The 19,144-nt window shown below is 46.3% G+C and overlaps 1 protein-coding gene across 11 annotated transcripts in view; it reads left to right on the top strand.

Moving 5' to 3' along the window:
- Nucleotides 1–19,144, top strand: part of TTLL6 (tubulin tyrosine ligase like 6) — a 123,553-nt gene that overhangs the window by 44,935 nt on the left and 59,474 nt on the right. For 9 of the 11 annotated variants that reach the window (XM_029574556.1, XM_029574559.1, XM_029574554.1 and 6 more), the window contains 2 exons: nucleotides 11,960–12,185; nucleotides 13,347–13,528. The exons of the other annotated variants lie outside the window; for them this stretch is intronic. In XM_029574556.1, coding sequence (XP_029430416.1) covers nucleotides 11,960–12,185; nucleotides 13,347–13,528 — 408 coding nt within the window. The remainder of the gene's footprint in view (nucleotides 1–11,959; nucleotides 12,186–13,346; nucleotides 13,529–19,144) is intronic. 11 annotated transcript variants of the gene reach the window in all.

Genomic DNA, 19,144 nt, shown 5'->3' with positions numbered 1-19,144 from the left:
GCTCATTTGTATGAACAAAGTCCCATTAGAAGCTTTCAGTACTACAGCTGGGTCACCTTATGTGGAATGCATCCAGTGCTGCTTCAATACTGGACTGGAAGTTTGGGATAGAAAGAACACTTAAAGTTTTTCAGATGCTTTTCACAGTCCCTTCTCGTCAGTTTTGCCAAACTGGCTTGGGTTGTCCAGGCTCTTCCTTGTGCAAGTAGATAAATAGGCAAGAGTCCAACCAACAACAATCAATAAATAATACCAAGAGGAAGGACAAACAGTTCACTAATGTTCTCTGAAGTTCAGAAACAACAATCTTTTAATTGTGTACGGGCAAGTCTGTCAGCATCATAACAAGTAACTTATAATAGTAGCTTCCCGATCCCCTGACATGGGCTGTGTTTCGAGAAAACTGTGTCAGGAGGGAACTCACAGTTAAAAAGACATTTGAAAGTAGGGGGTCAAAGAGTGTTAACAGTGGAATCCTTAAACAGACAGTTTCAAGGTGAACCCCTAAAGTATGTTCTTGTATGTAGAATTTCAAAGAACTCTTTTTAAGGGTATGTCAAGGATTACAGGCACGAGTGGTAGAGTCAGTGAAGGAATGCTAACAATGCTACTATTATGAGCTAATTTTTGTGATGCTGACACACTTGCCAAGAAGATTAAAAGATTGCTGTTTCTGAACTTCAAAGTGAACTGTTTGTCCTTCCTCTTGGTATTATTTATAGGCTCTATTATATGACACTAGCTCCAGGAACAACGCTGCAGCGTTTGACAGACGTGAGGCATGAAGGACAGCATTATGTTGAAAGCACCAGCCAATAATGTTTGTGTATCTCAGACAAGTCAGGATAGCCTTTTATCCTTCTAAGGTAGCCAAAAAGAGTTTGCATTGTAAATGGGTAATAATAAATGTGCCGTTTGTGTGTAAATGCTTTAAGATGTTAAGAGTATATGACACTATGAAGTCTATATTCAAAGCCTTCATGCAAGTAACTTTTCGAGCTCCGTGCACAAAAATGGAGCTTTCCATATTCTCCCCCCGCTGACCACAAACATTTTGTGCTCACAAAAAGGGGCATAAGTGGAGATGTTCCAGGAGCAGGGTGAACTTAAGCTGGTGAGCAGAAATATTTAGCTAAAGTTATGCATATAAGCTTGGTCAGAGAAATCGCAGTCCTAAACTTATCAGGGAAAGTTCTGCCATAATGTTATTCATGGATATTCAGCAGGCGCCTTCTGCGCTTAAGTCCTTCTAATTATCCTGGAACTGTTGGGTGCGGAACTTTACCAGAATAAGCTTGACACTCATTGGCTTACTCATTATTGACCTCTTTAATTGCTATTCCCTGTACGTACCCAGATCAGTCCAGGCTCTTGGGTTTTGCCTCCCTTCCAGGAGATGGAGACAGAAAACGTTTTAATGACACTGTAACTTAACCTCGTGTGCCACCTGCAGTCTGTCTCCAGCAGAAGGAAGGTGGTGCAAATCCTGCAGTCTGAGGAGAATTAAAAAAAAAAAAAAGAAAAAAAAAAAAAAGAGTAGTGTTAGGGTTACTTGCTACTTAGCCCTCCCTGAAGGTCGGTAGGTCCTGGAGGGGCCATCCTTTCAGGTGGAGGAATGGACGAGTGGGAGGGGTTGGAAACCCCTGGGTCTGCCCCTATCCTTCACCCGCTAAGGGGGGAGATAACTGGTGAGGCCAGTTCCCTCTCCTCCCTCCCTCAGGTGGACAGTCGGAGCTTGCAGCTGCAAGTATAAATTTTTATATAAAAAAAAAGAAAGACAGAGCTTCTCTGTTTGGTGTTTGTGCTGGTTGAGTGTGTTTGTTTTCTTGGCTTTCCGCAGGTCGTCAGGTGCACTGGAGGTCAGCTGTTAGTGGTGCAGTCAGCTCTGGGGATCGTTTGTAAAAAAAAAAAAAAAAAAAGCTCCTGAGCTTTTTTGCCGCCATGCCGTGCAGCGGGTGTGCTTGACTTGTGGGGGACACACGCACGCACCTCTCCCTTGCTGGCACTTGCTCCCGCTGCATCTCCAGAGCTGAAGGCAGTTCGGGGAGCGCGCAGGGGGCCTCGGACAGGCAGCGATCCTCCGCAGTTAGTGTGGGGGTGAACCAACCAGCCTGACAGTGCCATCACAATTTTGGTGGCCATTTTGCCAACCTTTGCTGCCATGACTGACAGGTTTGCAGGGACCCTGCCCTGCCCCCACCGCTATTGCCAGCTGATCGAAGGCCCACAGAGCCCCAGGGGTCCTGAGATCCTCTGTTGGGGATGAGGAGGAAGGACCTCCTGGAGCAGGATCCAGAAGAATCGGGATTTTTCCCCAAATTTTGTTTTGCTTACGCATAAAGCTTTTTTGGCGAAAAGGGCGGGAGGACCTGCAGGAACCAGCTGTGGCCAAGAGGCTGCGTTGGTCTCGATCTGGTGGGGCAACCAGAGTTCGGAGAGTGCTGGCTCGTCATTTGCCCCAGGGGAAGGCTGATGATAGCTCAGAGGCTGAGGATTCCCCAGTGGCGGATCCGTCTGGGGTAGATCCTCATTTGGACAGCACGGACCCAGATGAGGTATGGGATCAAGCACCCTCGGTAGAGGGGTATGATCCGAAAGTGGTCCGTCTTTTTCGCCGGGAGGATCTGTGGCCCTTAATACCATGTGTTCTTAATGAACTAGGTATTAAAGAGCCCCAAAACGGATTCAAACCATGAGGGAGTGAATCCAGTCATGTGGGGCCTGAGGGGGCTGACCAAAATGTTTCCTTTCCACAATTTAGTGAAGGAGTTAGTGCTTCGGGAGTGGGAGACTCCAGAAACAGGCTTGAAGGTTGGCAGAGTCATGGAGAAGTATCCTTTGCCTGAAGACACGTTGGATCTTTTGCAGATGCCGAAGATGGATGCTTTGGTTTCAGCTGTGATGAAGACAACGATTCCGCTAGTGGGTTTGGCCGCACTTAAGGATATGCAGGATAGGAAGTTGGAGGTGCATCTCAAGAAGATCTTTGAGGTGTTGGCACTGGCATTTGTGCTGCTGTGTGTAGCAGCTTTATGCTCTGGGCCAGGTTTCGCTGGGTGCAACAACTGCAGTCCGACAAGTCGTTATGTACCGAGGACGAGCAGCAGGCCGAGAGGCTAGAGGCCATTGTGGTCTACGGGGCGGATGCCTTCTATGACCTCTTCCGCACTTCCCCCTTATTTAGTGATGTCTGCAGTTTCTGCTAGAAGGCTTCTGTGATTAAGGAACTGGTCTGTGGATGTTTGGTCTAAGTCTCAGCTGGGATTGCTTCCGTTTAAGGGGAAGCTGCTTTTTGGAGAGGACATGGAGCAGCTTGTGAACCTTCTCGGAGAGACTAAAGGGCACAAGCTGCCAGAGGACAAGCTGAAGGTAGGCAGAGGCTTCTCTTTGACATCAGCTCATTTCCAGTCAAGCCGGCATCCACGTCAGTCTCGTCCTTCGGGTGGAGGTCAGAGATGAGGGGCTGGGAGGCAGCAGTCTTGGAATCGGTCCTTTCGAGACCGTAGACCAGTCAGAAATGGTTCTGATCAGGGATCCCCCGGTGCCAAGTCTTCCCAATGAAGCGAGGCTGGCCCACTCCTCTGTTCTACCCATCGGAGGTCAGTTAACATCCTTTCTCAAGGAGTGGGCCAAGATCACATCGGATCAGTGAGTCCTAAGTGTGATAGAACACGGTTACGCTTTAGAATTTGCCTGGCCATTAAAAGATTTGTTCTTAAGGTTCCCTTGCAGTTATGAACAGAAAAAATGAGTGGTTCGGGAAACTGTTAATCATTTTCATCTGTTGGGGGCCATCGTACCAGTATTGGTCGAGGAACTGGGATCCGGAAGGTATTCCATTTATTTTGTGGTCTTGAAGAAGGATGGGCCTTTCATCTGATTCTGGACTTAAAGAAGGTGGTTCTGGCACTCAAGGTACCTCATTTTCGGATGGAAACATTGAGGTTGGTGATTGCTGCAGTGCACAAAGGCGAGTTTTTGGCTTCTCTAGATTTGACCAAGGCCTATCTCCCATTCCAATTCGTTTGGACCATCAAAGTTTTCTCAGGTTCATGATCCTTGGAAATCATTTTCAGTTTTCTATCCTACCTTTTGGGTTGGCAACAGCTTCGAGGACCTTTACAAAGGTGATGGTAGTAATAGCAGCAGCTCTTCGCAGGAAGGGGTCTTGGTCCACCCATATTTGGACGACTGGTTGATTCGTGCAAAGTCAGAGGACCTTTGTCATTAGTCAATGACAGTAGTGCTGCAGTGATTATAGTCCCTAGGCTGAATTGTGAATTTCCTCAAGAGCCAATTGATGCCATCTCAAGATCTGGAGTTCCTGGAAGCACGCTTCAACACCAGGCTTGGGAGAGTTTTTCTTACCGAGGAACAGATTGTCAAGATCCAGGGACAAACTGGCAGATTGCTAAGTAGTGCGGTTCCCAGGGTCTGGGATTATCTGCAGGTTCTTGGGTCTATGGCTTTCACTTTGGAATTGGTCCCTTTGATGTTCGCTCATATGCGGTCTCTTCAGTCTGCCTTGCTCTCCAGGTGAAATCCAGTATCTGAGCAATTTCATCTATCGCTGCCTCTTATGGAAAGCGCCAGGTCGAGTCTGGATTGGTGGCTGTGTCGGGACATTTTCAGCTGTAGGATGGCCTTGGAGGTTCCAAGTTGGATAGAGGTCACAACTGACGCCAGCCTATCTGGTTGGGGGGGGCCATGTGTCAGGCTCAAGTGGCGCAGGGACACTGGTCTCCGGAGGAGATGTCATGGTCCATCAACCATCTAGAGATGAGAGAAGTGCATCTCATGTTGCAGGCCTTTTTGCCTCTTGTTCAGGGCAGACCAGTGAGAGTTTTATCGGACAGTGTGACAGTGATGGCTTACATCAACTGGTAGGACTGTTTCCAAGAGTCTGGCAGCGGCACAGGAGGCCTAAAAAATTAATCCAATGGGCAGAGCGCCACGTGGAGATGATGACAGCTTCCCACATAGCGGGGTTGGACAATGTCCAGGCGGATTTCCTCAGTCGCCAACAGTTGAATCCCGGGGAGTGGGAGTTGTCGGAGGAAGCCATGCTCCTGATTTGTCACAGGTGGGGAGTACCATGCATGGACCTCATGGCAACGTGCAACAATGCCAAGGCTCCGAGGTTCTTCAGTCGAAGAAGAGAGCAAGGAGCAGAAGGAGTCGATGCCTTGGTCCTCCCGTGGCCACAAGGAATTCTCTTGTATGTGTTCCCACTATGGCCGCTGGTGGGCAAGGTCTTACGAAGGATAGAGCTTCAATCAGGGCAGGTAATTCTGGTGGCACCGGAATAGCCTTGCTGGCCATGGTTCGGAGATTTGGTCAATCTCTCAGTGGATGGCCCGCTACATCTTGCTCATCTTCCCAACCTGCTGCGCCAAGGTCCTATGTTTTTGGATCAGGCGGGTCGCTTCTCTTTCGTGGTTTGGCTTTTGAGAGGAAGTGCCTGAGAGGAAAGGGGTATCTAGAGGATGTTGTTATCACTGTTACAAGCAAGGAAGAAGTCCACCTCTCTAGCATACATGCGGGTGTAGAAGGTGTTTGAGGTTTGGTGCAAGGAACATAGCTTGGATCCTCTTCAAGCATGGGTGGCCCACATTTTGTCCTTTTTGCAGCAAGATTTGGTAAAAGGTTTGGGTTTCAACTTGTTAAGAGTTCAGGTGGCTGCCTTGGGGTGCCTTAGGGGCAAGAGGCATGGTGTATCTCTGGCTGCGCATCCAGATGCGGTACATTTTTTATGAGGGGGTCAAACATTTGTGTCCCTGGTGCAAAAAGCATGTCCTCCATTGTGCCTAAACTTGGTTCTTAAAGCATTGTGTGGGGCACTGTTTGAACCGCTACGCAGGGCGACTTTGAAGGATCTTACTTTAAAAGTTGTTTTTCTGGTGGCAATTTGTTCGGCTAGATGAATTTCAGAAGTGTAAGCACTGTCATGTAGAAAGCCTTTCCTAAGGCAAACAGTAGTAAAATACAATTTAAATTAAAAATAAAATTTAAAAGTTTTAAAAACAAAGTAAACACATCATGAGCAGAAGAAAAAAATAGCATAAATGGGATGGTGTTATTAGTCGGTATAAGTTAAATTCCAGTATCTGGAAGTCACTAATAGTTTTGGAGTTTCCGATCATCTTTTCATTCTTTGGAGTGGTACAAAGAAAGGGCAGAAAGGTTTGAAAGCTACCATAGCACAGTGGCTGAAAGAGGCCATAGTTTCGGCATACATTTGCATGAGTCGGTCGGTGTCTTAGGGTCTGAAAGCTCACGCGACACGGTTGCAAGCGGCATCCTGGGCTGAATGTCAGTTAGTGTTGCCACAAGAGATTTGTAGGGCGGATACTTGGAAGTCTTTGCACACTTTCTCCAGACATTTATCATCTGGATGTCCAAGTGCCGGAGTCTAGAAGTTTTGGGGAAAGTGTACTTCGAGCGGGACTCTTGCAGTCCCACCCGGCTTAGGGAAGCTTTGGTACATCCCAGGAGTCTGGACTGATCTGAGTACGTACAGGGAAAGGAACATTGGTTCTTACCTGCTAATTTTCGTTCCTGTAGTACCACAGAGCAGTTCAGAGTCCCGCCCAGGTTTTGAGAGTCTGCTCGATCTGTGCTGTTTGTATATAATCTGAAGTATTTTTAATTGGATTTTCTGGCTTAGGTGATGGCTGTACATGCTGTATTATTTGGTTGTAAGGCTCGTTCAAATTTAGTGTTTTTCTCCTCCTCGTTCGGCGGGAGAAGAGGTATAGGTTACGTTTTGGAATTCTTTTCCATCTTGGCTTGGGTACAGGTCAGTACTGATGGACTGCAGGTGGCACGCCAGGTTAAGTGACAGTGTCAGTAAAACTTTCTCTGTTGCCATCTGCTGGAAGGGAGGTAAAACCCAGAAGTCAGGACTGATCTGTGGAACCACAGGAATGAAAATTAGCAGGTAAGAACCAATTTTCCTTTACTCATGTGCTGGCTTTAGTGAGGACACCAATTCAGAAACTATGGCATTCACTATAGCAAGGTGACCCAGGCCAAAGGTAGTGTTTAGAAGCAAAATAATTCTAGACATCTGAACAACCCAAATTTGGAAGCATCTGAAGTTTACTAGGAGAGTTTGGCCTGATGCAGGAGTGTTGTCATCAGTGGAGAGAAGTGCAGGACCTCCTCTGTCAGAGTTTAGGATTCAGATAGCTCAGAGTGTTTGTCTCTGAGGACAAGCAGGATTAATCAGCAGCACAAAAGAGGTGACATCACCCAAAGGTGCCGTCATCCAAAGATGTGGACACGGAGCATTCCCTAGAGAGTTCTGGAAATCTTAGATGGCTTTTTCAGCATGTATTGGATTTTCTGCTTAGCCATGGAAATGCAGGGCTCTCTCAGTGTTTTTAGCCACAGATGATATTGGCCATGCTTTTTTTTTTTCCTGTCAGAGAGAAAATATATTTTCTTCATGATTGGGCTTTCTTAGTTCCTTTTACTACTTTAGTCCTCTTAACATCTTGGTAATTTTTTTTGGCACCACCTTAATTTTATTTTCCTATTTTGATGCAGGCACTTGGCCCCAAGAATTTTTCTATTCCTGGTAAGAACTAGTACAATGACTTTAGTCAGCCTTTTTTTTCACCACAATTTCACCTTTTGGTTTTTCCACTTCTGTTTTTCTCACATTGTCTGAGAAGAAGGTCAGTGGTTTCAAATGTTGCCTGTGCTGCAATAATAACATGCCCATAATTGACCATCTCATGAACCTCATGAGCTGTCTGGGTCTACAGCATGATGTCCTTGATTGTGGCATCTGTTCAAAGATGTCACCCAGGGCCATCAGGCTTCAAAGATTACATCTCCTTGATGTCTTCAGCAAGTCCGATTCCCCCTCATTAACACTGAAGGACCCAGAATCCACACTGACTATTAGCAATCCTCCAGCACCAAGGGATGGAATATTTTTCTTTGAGGCATTCGAGCATTTATCTCCATCTGTGTATGAACCCTAAAGCAGAGAGATTATGGCTTCAGCAAGCCAAGCAGTTTCATTCAGAGATCAGCTTCGTCTCCCATAATGAGTCAACTGCAATGATCTCCCAGTTTCCATACCAAACATATGGTTAGCAGGAGAGCATGATCTCTCTCGGAGACCCCCTTCAGTTTTGGCCTCAGTAACGTTCAAGAAAGAATTGGACAAAAGATACTCAAGGTCTGCTCTCAGCACGTCAAAAATATGGAGGTGCCCACAGCAAGCACCTGGGCACCATCTATGGTATCAACAGAACTGATACTTGAATCCTTAATTGACCCTGATATCAGTGTCTCAACACTAAGATTCAAAATTTCTGTTGGATATGGCCAGCATCAGAGAGATTCCTCCCCTATGGTACTCCACCAGTTGACCCAGAGGCCAAAACAGTCATCACTTATGCCTGTTGAAGTTATTACTTTAGGGTTGGTGCCTTCCCAGACTTCAGTTACACTTATAATTCTTGACTCTGAGGAGTCCTGCTTACAGGTCTGAAGATTCTGGTTTCAGAATATTTACCAGACCTCCCATCAGACCTCTCTGTACACGCGAGGAATAGGTACCCTCCCGAGGATATACCTTATCCAGTTTTAATACAGAGCATAGACAAGACCATTCCCTTTAATTTAGTGTAAGGTGAACGTAGGGCACCTCTTTTTGGCATCCTCACAGTTGTGCCTCGCAGTGAAGAGAATCGCTTCTGAAATAAAATCAAGGAGGCAGTGGATCTGATTTAAGATCATTTTTCAAAAATTCAGATACCCCATGAAGACACCTCCAGTCCAGTCTCCACCTCCAAGAGGTGCCTGACAACCAGGTAGTTATGTTCCACCTAAACAAGCAGGGGCGAGAAGGTTCACTCATTCTTCGTGGGGAGGCTGTATTGAATTATTGAACCCCTACAAGTGATCCAACGATGGATCGGGAGGTGGCAAGAAGGACATTTTGTGAATATGAGACACTGAAATAGATTTATTTGTGACTGAACAGGAAGATCCTGACCTTCTTCTCCAGGAGATCAGGAGACAGATTAATGCCAGGTGCTTTCTCCCTACACTGGGGGACAGGTTTTCTGTATGTGCATCTTCCAGTTCCCATGGTTGTGAAGACCTTGATCAAACTCAGAAGAGACCAAATAACTATGGGACTCATAGCTCTTCCTTGGCTGAGACAAATTTGGTTTCCTTTCCTTCAGGAGTTATCCATCAGGAAACTAGTCAGGCTGGTGAATTTCCTCCTAAACATCCAAACTCTGGCTTTCATAGCCTGGATGCTGAGAGCAAAATGGTTTGTTCCTTTGGATTCTCCAATAAAGTGTCTCTGGTCCTTCTGGTTTCTAAAAGAAGGAATATATAAAACAATCTTATGGGTTTAGCTAGAGGAGGTTTGCCATCTGGTGTGAAAGCAGGGTCCTAGATCCTTTCTCTTGCCCACACAAAAACTGCTTGAATACTATCTACAGCTTTCAGATTATGACCTCAAAGCCAATTTTATTAGGGTACATCTCAGTGAAAGTGGTGCTTATCGCCAGCTGTAGAAGGGAATCTCGTTTCTGATCAGTTCTTAGTTGTCATATTTATGTAGGATGTGCTTAAATTGAAGCCTCCCATTAAGCGACCTACAGTTCATGGGCACCTCAGTGTGGTTTTGACTCATCTGATGAAAACCCTTTTTGAGCCTTTGAACTTTTAGAAGCTCAGGTGCCAGACTTGCAAGGTCTTATTTTTGGTGGCAGTCACTTCAGCCCACAGAGTCATTGAACTCCAGGCCCTAGTGACTTATTTACCATATACTAAGTTTCATCTTAATAAGATGGTGCTGTGCACTCATCCCAAGTTCCTGCCTAAAGTGATGTCACATTTCTACTTTAATCAGTCAAATTGTCCTACCAGGCTGCTACATACTCATACAGATGAACAAGCCTTGCATAGTTTGGATTGCAAAAGAACTGTTGCGTTTTATATGGAACAGATCAAAATCTATAGAAGGCCCACCCAACTCTTCATTTCTTTTGACCTCTAACAGGCCTGTAACCAATGGATAATTTCCAAAAAATGTCTAAAATATTAGACTTCAATAAGACGCTTGTCCGCACGTATTTCACACAAGGATATGACACAGAATTTAGTTAGAACAAATATAAATTTAATATTTCATATCCTTGGAAGACACAGATGCAAGACCTTCAATATAGGCAGAGCATTACTGTGTCTTACAGTCTCTTGTGAAAGCTGCATTATATAACTAGCAGATTGCATCTCATTTTGTTATGGCCATGCAGGTCTGACTCTAGAAGGGCATGTCAAGATTTATTATATTAGCGCTATGGCAGTATCCATGTCCTCTCTATGGTCAACTTCGATGGAAAAAATTTGTAAAGCTGCAACATGGTGTTCCATCCACACATTTACTTCTCAATACTGACTCCTGACGTGACAGTAGTTTTGGCCAATCTGTCTTCCAAAGTCTCTTCGAGTAGCAGAATCTAGCTTCATACCCACTAGGGCAGAGCTTCCCAAACCTGTCCTGGGGAGGGGGTCCCCAGGACAGGTTTGGGAAGCCCTGCACTAGGGCCTATTAAATTGTTTTTTGGTTGTCTTCCCAAGAAAATTGTTTAGTCTGACTGTTGGCAGCTTTGTTTCTAATACATAGTAACCTAGAGGGCAATAATGAAACACAGCTTTCCTCATGGAAATGGGCTGTTTGATAATTGCCCACCCATTAATGGGAGTAAAAGTACATGCATATGTCAACAAATATGCATACCTTTATCCGTGTACCTTTGTAGGTGCTCCTGGGATGGGAGCAGATGGGAGATGGAAACTATGCATGTAGTTTTGAATATTAAAAAAAATACAAAAGTATATAGTAGTAAACCCGTGTAGTATACCTGCTCTAAGAGCAGGTGTAAATTTGCAGGTACTTTTGAGGGGGGCAATAATTAAAACAAAACTATGTAGTTTTGCTTTGATTATTGCGGAAAATCTCATGGGTAAAACTACCCATTGGGTTTGCCATACCATAGGTAGTTTGATTATTGCCTCCAAGGTAACATAGTAGATGATGGAAGAAAGAGGTCATCCAGCCTTTCAGTTATTCTGTTCACACTGCTAAGGATATATCCCAGCTGCCAGCCGCAGAGTGTGGCCCCCTAGGTCTTCTGCATAGCCTGCCAGACAGACCTGGTTGCATGAATGCCTGTACACCAGTGTTTCCGCTATTGCAGAAGTTATTGCCTGCCAGAGAGGTGCAGCTGCCAGTTTGATTTTAACACCACAGCCAAAGCTAAAAAGCTGCCATTACTAGCAAGCCTCTTATATCCTCTGCATAGCCTGCCAAACAAACCCAGTTATGTGAGTCTGCATTACTATTAGCACCTCTTAACATCTCGTGTTAACTTATTTGCCATACGTTTGCTAGCCCCACCACCTGTTATTGGATCAAGTGCATATTGCACAATGAACACTTTAACACATCGTTAAGTCATGCTTTCTGTTATTTCCACTTTTAGTAACTAAGGATCCTCTGTGCTTATCCCATGCCCTCTTTATTGGAAGGCAACTCTTAGTTAGGGATTCCCACTTGTATGGCTGATTAATCCTGCTTGTCCTTGGAGAAAACAAAGTTGTTTACCTCTAATGGGTATTCTGCATGGAGAGCAGAATAATCAGCCACACATATCCACTATGCTTTCCTTCTGGATTTGGCTTGCTTTAAGCTATTATGTAGGACTGAAGAGGCCCGTGTGATGGTGACTGAGAAGGAAGTCCCACACATGCCAGGCAAAACCACCTAGGCTTTTCCCGTGCTATCTAGGAAATGCTCTGCATTAACTTCATCAGATGATGGCACCATTGGATGACGACACCCTACTTGTGTGATTGATTATCCTGCCATCCACAGAGGACACCAATTACAAGGAAGCAACTTTGTCTTCTTGAACAGGAAACTCTCCACCTTGAATGCCTGGATGAAGAAGAATTGCTACGAGACATCTAAAGTATGGGAGGAGATTGAGGATGTCATCATCAAAGCGCTTATTTCAGCCCACCCCACCTTGAAGCACAATTACCGTACTTGCTTTCCAAACCATGTGGCTGGCAATGCCTGCTTCGAGATTCTGGGATTTGACATCCTATTGGACAGGAAGCTCAAACCTTGGCTTCTGGAGGTGATATGAACATTTTATAATTTATTTCATGGATATATTGTGGAGTGCTTGAAGGTTTGCAGAAGTTCCTATTATTTGTTATATTGTAAGGCATAGTTTAGCATAAAAATAATTAGCATTATTTTTTAAATTGAGTCTTCTTATTATAAGGAACTTCAGCAAAGCATAGATGTATGCATGTATTGTGTAAGTCTCTCTATCTATTTATATTAAATAAGTACTGAGCAGGACAATTATAAGGTGAAAAAGATTGATCTGAAGGCTGAAAGGAGAGCATAGTGACCAACAGAAGTTGAAGGAAATATAGTTTTTTTTAGTTCACTCACTATCCTGAAGGAGCAGTCATTTTTCACATTAAAACAACGTTGTCAGTCTATATTTGCTTTATAAAATCCTCTGGAAAAACTCGGGGGAGCAGGGGGAAGAGGAATGATGATATAATGATGCTGCAGTAACTTATTTTCTCAGAGGGTAAAAGTTTATTTTGTTCTCACTCAGTTGACTTTCTACAAACCAGTCCAAAGTCTTGTTATCTACTGAAGATTTTCTAAAAATAAGAACAGAAGAAATGCCACCCTGGGTCAGATGAAAGGGCCATCAAGCCCAGCATCCTGTCTCTGGCAGGAGCCAATCCAGGACACAAGTACCTGTCAGGATCCCAAAGAATAGGTCCAATCCTTCCTATATTCTTCAAAATATTCAGTCACACTATCCAAATTCTTAGCTTCAACTATTGCTGCTTATTTTGGTTTGAACTGAGTAACTTTCAGGCTCAGCTGAATCTTCACTTTAACCATTTGGTCATGGGCAATTATTGCTGGGCTTGCTTTATAGGGAGGTGGGAAAAAAGGGGAGAAAATTTGTGGAATTATGCAGCCCTTAGAAGGACTAGAAGTCTCAAACATGGAGGAGGACAGACAAATGAAACACTTTCTATCTGGCTATATGCACACCTTTCACTTGACGACATGAACTTTGTAAGTGCAGGAGCAGACAAGGGACCAATTGAGAGAGTGCTCCAAAGAGTTTCAAGACCAAGATACTAGCACATGCTATTACAAACATTCAGATCAAGAACACACAGTGGAAATGCTATTATTACAGATGTAGGTATGTTATTATCTAGTACCTTTTGAACCATTCCTAACTTTGTAATGGCAGGTGAATCACTCCCCAAGTTTCACCACAGATTCCGATTTAGACCGAGAAGTGAAAGATGCCTTGCTGTTTGATACTTTTAACCTGATCAATCTCCGAGCCTGCGACAAAAGGAAGATGTTAGAAGAGGACAAACGGAGGGTCAAAGAGCGCCTATTCCAGCGCCACCCTCCACGAGAAACAAGGTACTATCCCTTCAATGCAACTGGGTCAGAATTAATGTAAAGAGGGTTGTTCTCCCATAGGCCTCAGATAATGTGGCCATCTGTTAACTAGAGTGGTCACATAAAGAATAGGGGTTTCTTTGTGAGATCACAAAGGCTGCTTCTTGTTCTTTAAAATAGGGAAGAGCATAAAAATAATTTCCCTGTGCGTACCCGGATCAATCCAGACAGTGAGTTGAGCCTCCTTTCCAGCAGATGGAGACAGAGAAAAACTCAAAGGGTATCCTAAATCAGGACAGAGCTCCCCCTGCGTCCCTTCAGTATTTCTCTGTCTCAAGCTGATGCAGATAGCAGAACCTGCGGTTCACATTCCTTTTCCCAGTTTTCTTGGTGTGAGGAAGTTCTTTTCTTCCTTCCTTCTATATTTCTAAGGGATCAAGCAAGTATCTGAAAATTTCAATCAGTTTTATTAAAAAAAATAAATAAATAAAATAAAGTTTGTTCATCAGGAGAATTCTGTCTCCTCGCTCTTACTTGGGCCTGGGGGGGGGGGGGGGGGGGTTCCCCTTGATTTCTTCAGCCTAGGACCCTTTTCCCGGTGACCTGTGTACATAATTTCTGTACTCAGGGCCAGGGCAACAAGAACACTTAGACTCAGCAATAGGTATAAAGTAAATTTTATTTGGCTTTAAAAGTGTTCCTGGGAGATGCTGTATATTGGGTGCCCTTTGTCTGTCAAAATAACCAGCATCTCATTGAATTCAGGAAATGATCCTTCTTTTATAGTTAAACATACAGTATTGCCGAAGTTTCTAGAATCAAGTGACTGCCCAAAGACTCATTTACAGAGACACATCATGCTGTAGTCATGACTGCCCTGACAGGTTTCCCTAGGTGTAGCTCATTTGCCCTCACTTTCCAGATACTCCTTCTGTTCTATAGATGATCTTGTCCAGTGAGGGTTCAACAGAATAGTGCCTGAAGCTACCGCTGTTGGTTTCTTCTGATCTTCCTTTGATCTTCTGTGTTGTGTAAACAGGTAGTAGGTCTGTGTTCTGAATAGACAGTAGGCCTGAATTCTGTTGCTGGTGCAAGAACTTTAATTAAAGCTGTAACCTCAGGGAATTCATGCTCCTGTCAGTAGAGATAGGCATCTGTGAGCCACAAGCTTGTATGTTGGTTTCATGAGAACCCAGCTTTCTTGTATTATGCTGTAAATATTGCCATTGATGTCCACCTGGCCTTTAATTATAGGCTTTGCAGAGCATACAAGTTTCCCAGATCTTCCACATTCTTGAGTCTGAGAGGGTCAGAAAGTCACTATATTTCAACAGTGTCAGTGTGAATCAGCCCTCTGAGGATTCTGGGACTGGCTGAATGAACCAAAATTATGAACCAGAGTTATGAATTATATCACCTGTTGCCTGGCTCCAGGGTGATACTGGTGGTCCAATCCCTCCCCCGCTGAGACCCCTGAGAAGTTACATGCCTCAGGTCTATTACTAACAGAGAGGTCAAAATTCCTCTGTTCCTTTAAGCACAAAAAAAAAAGTTACAGACTTTATTCTGAGTACCTTGGACAAGGGCCGGCAGCCTTCAGGGGAAGGAGTGGAGAGCAGGGTGTTTTGCTCTCTCTCCCACTCACAGCCAGGCACAGAAGGGCTTTGCCGTTTTCAGCGGCAGTTCTTTTTTCCCTCTCCCAACCCGTTCTTACGTTGCCACGATCTCCATTTCGTGTGGCATGCGGGGAGCCTGCCTTGCGGCTCTCCCGCGAGGGTGTTTGCGCTAATTGTTTGCCCGGCGGGGAGGGGCCCTCTTCGGCACCGGAGTAAACTGCTACCCGCGGTCGAGCCGGCAAGTGCACTGCTAGGCTGGCCCCGTCCCTACAAACCATGGGAACGGCGACCATTTTGTCTGCAGATCTTGCAGCTAATTCCTTGCTGGATGGGGGAAGAGATTCATTTTTTCATCAATTTCCCCCCCCCCCCCTCCCGGATTTAAGCCCCGTGGATCTTTCGGATGTAGTCCCTGACCCCCAGCACAATGTCCCGTTCCCCCCAATGCCAGGGAAGTCCTCAAGCATTTTTCTACGGATTTTGTCCTATTACACAATGCTTTCATCGCTAGTTTACTGCAGCAGGAGGAACCCCCCAAAGACCCCCCACCTGTAAGGGTTCCTACAGGCCCTCCACCTGCAAAGGTGCCTAAGGTATCTACAGAACAGGGACCCAAACTCACTAATTCTCAGGGGACGAATCTGGTTCGGACCATATGGGGGTACCAGACCCTCTGGATCCTGCTACTCGGCCACCTCAGCTTCCAGACTCCGATCCAGATGCAGGTTCTCTAAATCAGAATCCATCGGTCGAAGGGGCGACCCATGGGTTTTGCGCTTGTTCCAGCAGGAGGAGCTGGACCCGCTCATACCTTTTTGTTTTAGCCGAGCTGGGCATAGATGCCCCTCCAGAGGAAACCGCAAGTGCCTCAGTTTCCAGCAACGTAGACCCTGTCCTGGCTGGACTGAGAGCCCCCCCCCACGTACCTTCCCATTTCATCCTCTGCTAATGCAGTTACTACTCCGAGAATGGGAAGCTCCTGAATCCGGCTTACAGGTGGTGGGCAGAGCAATGGACAAGCTCTGTCCCCTTCCAGAACAATGTCTTGAGATGCTCAAGGTTCCTAAAGTGGACGCTTTGGTTGCCGCTGTCACAAAAAGAACCTCCATACCAGTGGTGGGAGCGACGGCTTTGAAGGATCTTTAGGATCGAAGTTGGAAGTGCATCTCAAAAGAATTTTTGAAGTTTTGGTGCGCGGCGTTCAGGCGACAGTCTGTAGCAGTCTTATGCAGCAGGCAAAGGTGGGTTCAACAATTACTCAGCACCCAGGACCTCCTGTCTGCAGAGGCAGAACAGGCAGAACGTCTGGAAGCTACGATTGCGTATGCTGTGGATGCTCTCTATGATCTCCTCAGGATGCTGGCTAGATCCATGATATTGGCGGTCTCAGCCAGGCGTCTCCTCTGGCTGCGAAATTGGGCAGCGGACACCTCTTCCAAATTGCAATTGGGCACTCTCCCCTTCAAGGGCAAGTTTCACTTCGGGGAGGACCTTAAACAGCTTATCAATTCTCTAGGGGACAACAAGGTTCATAAGCTTCCTGAGAACCGCCCTAAACCCTCCAGACCCTTTTTTCCTTTGCGCTCTCATTTCAGGGGGCAGTGCAGGTTCAACAGGTTGCGGGGGGCTCCATAAATAAACCCCTCCACAAGATCTCAATCATGTTCTCATTCCTTTCGTGGATGCCAACCATTCCAAGATGGAAACCCCCAAGGATCCGCCCCAGTCTTCCCAATGAGATGCGGCCAGCCCATTCCTCCGTTACCAACCTGGGAGGCCAACTCTCCCTTTTTCATGAGGAATGGGTCAAACTTACTTTGGATCGGTGGGTCCTCGAGGTAATAGAATGAGGCTATGCTTTAGAGTTTGCTCGGTCTCTTCCAGATCGCTACCTCATCTCTCCTTGCAGACCCCTGCGGAAGCAACATGTGGTGCGCCAAACTCTGGACAGGCTGCAGCAACTCTGAGCCATCGTGTCTGTCCCTCCCGAGGAGCAAGGGTTAGGCCAGTATTCCATTTACTTCGTGGTCCCCAAAAAGGATGGCTCCTTTCAAACGATTCTGGACCTCAAGAGATTCAACAAAGCGCTCAAGATTCCCCATTTTTGGATGGAGACCCTGCGATCAATCATAGCGGCGGTTCGATCTGGCGAATTCATAGCTTCTCTGGATTTGTGTTATGTTTTGTAGGGTTTGGGTGGACCCTTGGACACTGTGGCAGCTGACCACGCCCACAGGGGGAGGTCCTGTGAGGGGCCACAGGTCAGGCTCAGTTCCGGACACACAAATACAGATTATATCTTTTATTAGACAGTTTATGAAGCCACCAGAGGTGGCGGTAGTGAGTAGAAGATGGAGCCCGGCTGGGCTAGTATTCCTCAGGGTGCTGGAACAGCAGCTTCTCCGGTAGCAGTGCTGTAGGAAGAAGAACTGAGAAAATGAGTACACTGAGATATTCACAAAGTCCCCAGTATGGAGAAGCCTCGAGATGGGGAGAGCTGGCCCTCGAGCGAGTACCAGATCCTTGGGCACAGAGACTCGTTGGCAAGTACTCACGCAGCAGATCTCCATGGAAGATGGCACTGGTGCTGGAATGGAGGCAGGCCCTTGAGGAGCGAGTACCTGGTTCCAGGGAGCAGCTCTGAGGAGTAGATGGTAGTTGTACTTACAGATGGTGTCTGTAGCAAATTCTTCCAAATAGAAGAGGAGATGGACATAGGCAGCGAGTCAGGGAACATGGGCCCTCGAGGAGCGAGTACCGGTTCCTGGTAGCGACCTGAAAGAAGCAGAGAGGCCCCCGAGGAGCAGGTACCTTGTTAACAGCAAAGAGTCCAAATAGAAGTTGGAGGCAGAGTAGCTGGGTACGGAGAGCGAATCCCATCCATAGGAATTCCCTTGCTAACTCAAAGGCTAGTAATAAACAACAAGATTAAATATCCGGGCAGCGTGACGTCATCACAGGGGGATGCCCCTGAAGTTCGCGCCATAGAGGAAATAAGAATGAGGGCCGCATGGCGCGCGCCCGAAGGTAACTGAGGCGCATGGCGGGAGGCAGCGCCCAAGCCAGTCCGGGGACGCTGGAGAGGACGTCGGGCAGATGCTGCGGCAGCCAGATGTCCACAGGGAGCAGGAGGAGTCGCAGAAAAAGAAAGATAGGCGGAGTGAAGCAGTTGGGCCGCGACGGTTGCAACAATTTGACGGAGGCGTATCAACATATCCCGATCTGCCCGGAACATCAGAGGTACCTACGCTTCAACATCCTAGGGCATCATTATCAGTTTAGGGCTCTGCCGTTTGGACTAGTCACTGCCCCCTGCACATTTACAAAGGTAATGATGGTGGTGGCAGCCTCCCTACGACGGGAGGGTGTACTGGTAAATCCTTACCTAGATGACTGGCTCATTCGGGCGAAATCAGAAGCTCTCTGCAGGTGGCAGTCAACAAGGTTTTGTCTCTCCTCGGCTCATTCGGTTGGATAGTCAATTTCTCAAAGAGCAGCCTCAAGCCATCTCAAGTCCTGGAATTCTTAGGAGCACGTTTCGACACATGTGTGGAAGGTCTTCCTCCCTGAGAGCTGGGCGCTCAAGCTCAGAGTTCAAGTCCATCTATTATCTCTCTCCGTGCCCACAGCCTGGGACTACCTACAAGTCCTGGGTTCTATGGCTTCAACTATAGATTTGGTTCAATGGGCCTTCACACATATGCGTCCTTTACAGAAAGCCTTACTGTCCCACTGGATTCTGGTCTCTGAAGAGTTTCAGACGCCTTTACCGCTCTCGGATTTTGCCATCTCCAGCCTTCAGTGGTGGTTGTCGCTCGACAACCTGCTAAACGGGGTACACCTAGAAACTCCTTAGTGGATCATTGATGACTGATGCCAGTCTCACCGGCTGGGGAGCGGTTTGCCAGTCTTAGTCTAGACAAGGACAGTGGTCCCCACTCCAATCTCAATGGCATATCAATTGCACTGAAGACCGAGCTGTTCGCCTGGCGCCGAAGACATTCCTGCCCTTGATCCGTCA

Source organism: Rhinatrema bivittatum, chromosome 13 (assembly GCF_901001135.1).
Source record: "Rhinatrema bivittatum chromosome 13, aRhiBiv1.1, whole genome shotgun sequence".
NCBI lineage: Eukaryota > Metazoa > Chordata > Amphibia > Gymnophiona > Rhinatrematidae > Rhinatrema > Rhinatrema bivittatum.
This window is presented reverse-complemented; position numbering and strand designations above follow the sequence as displayed.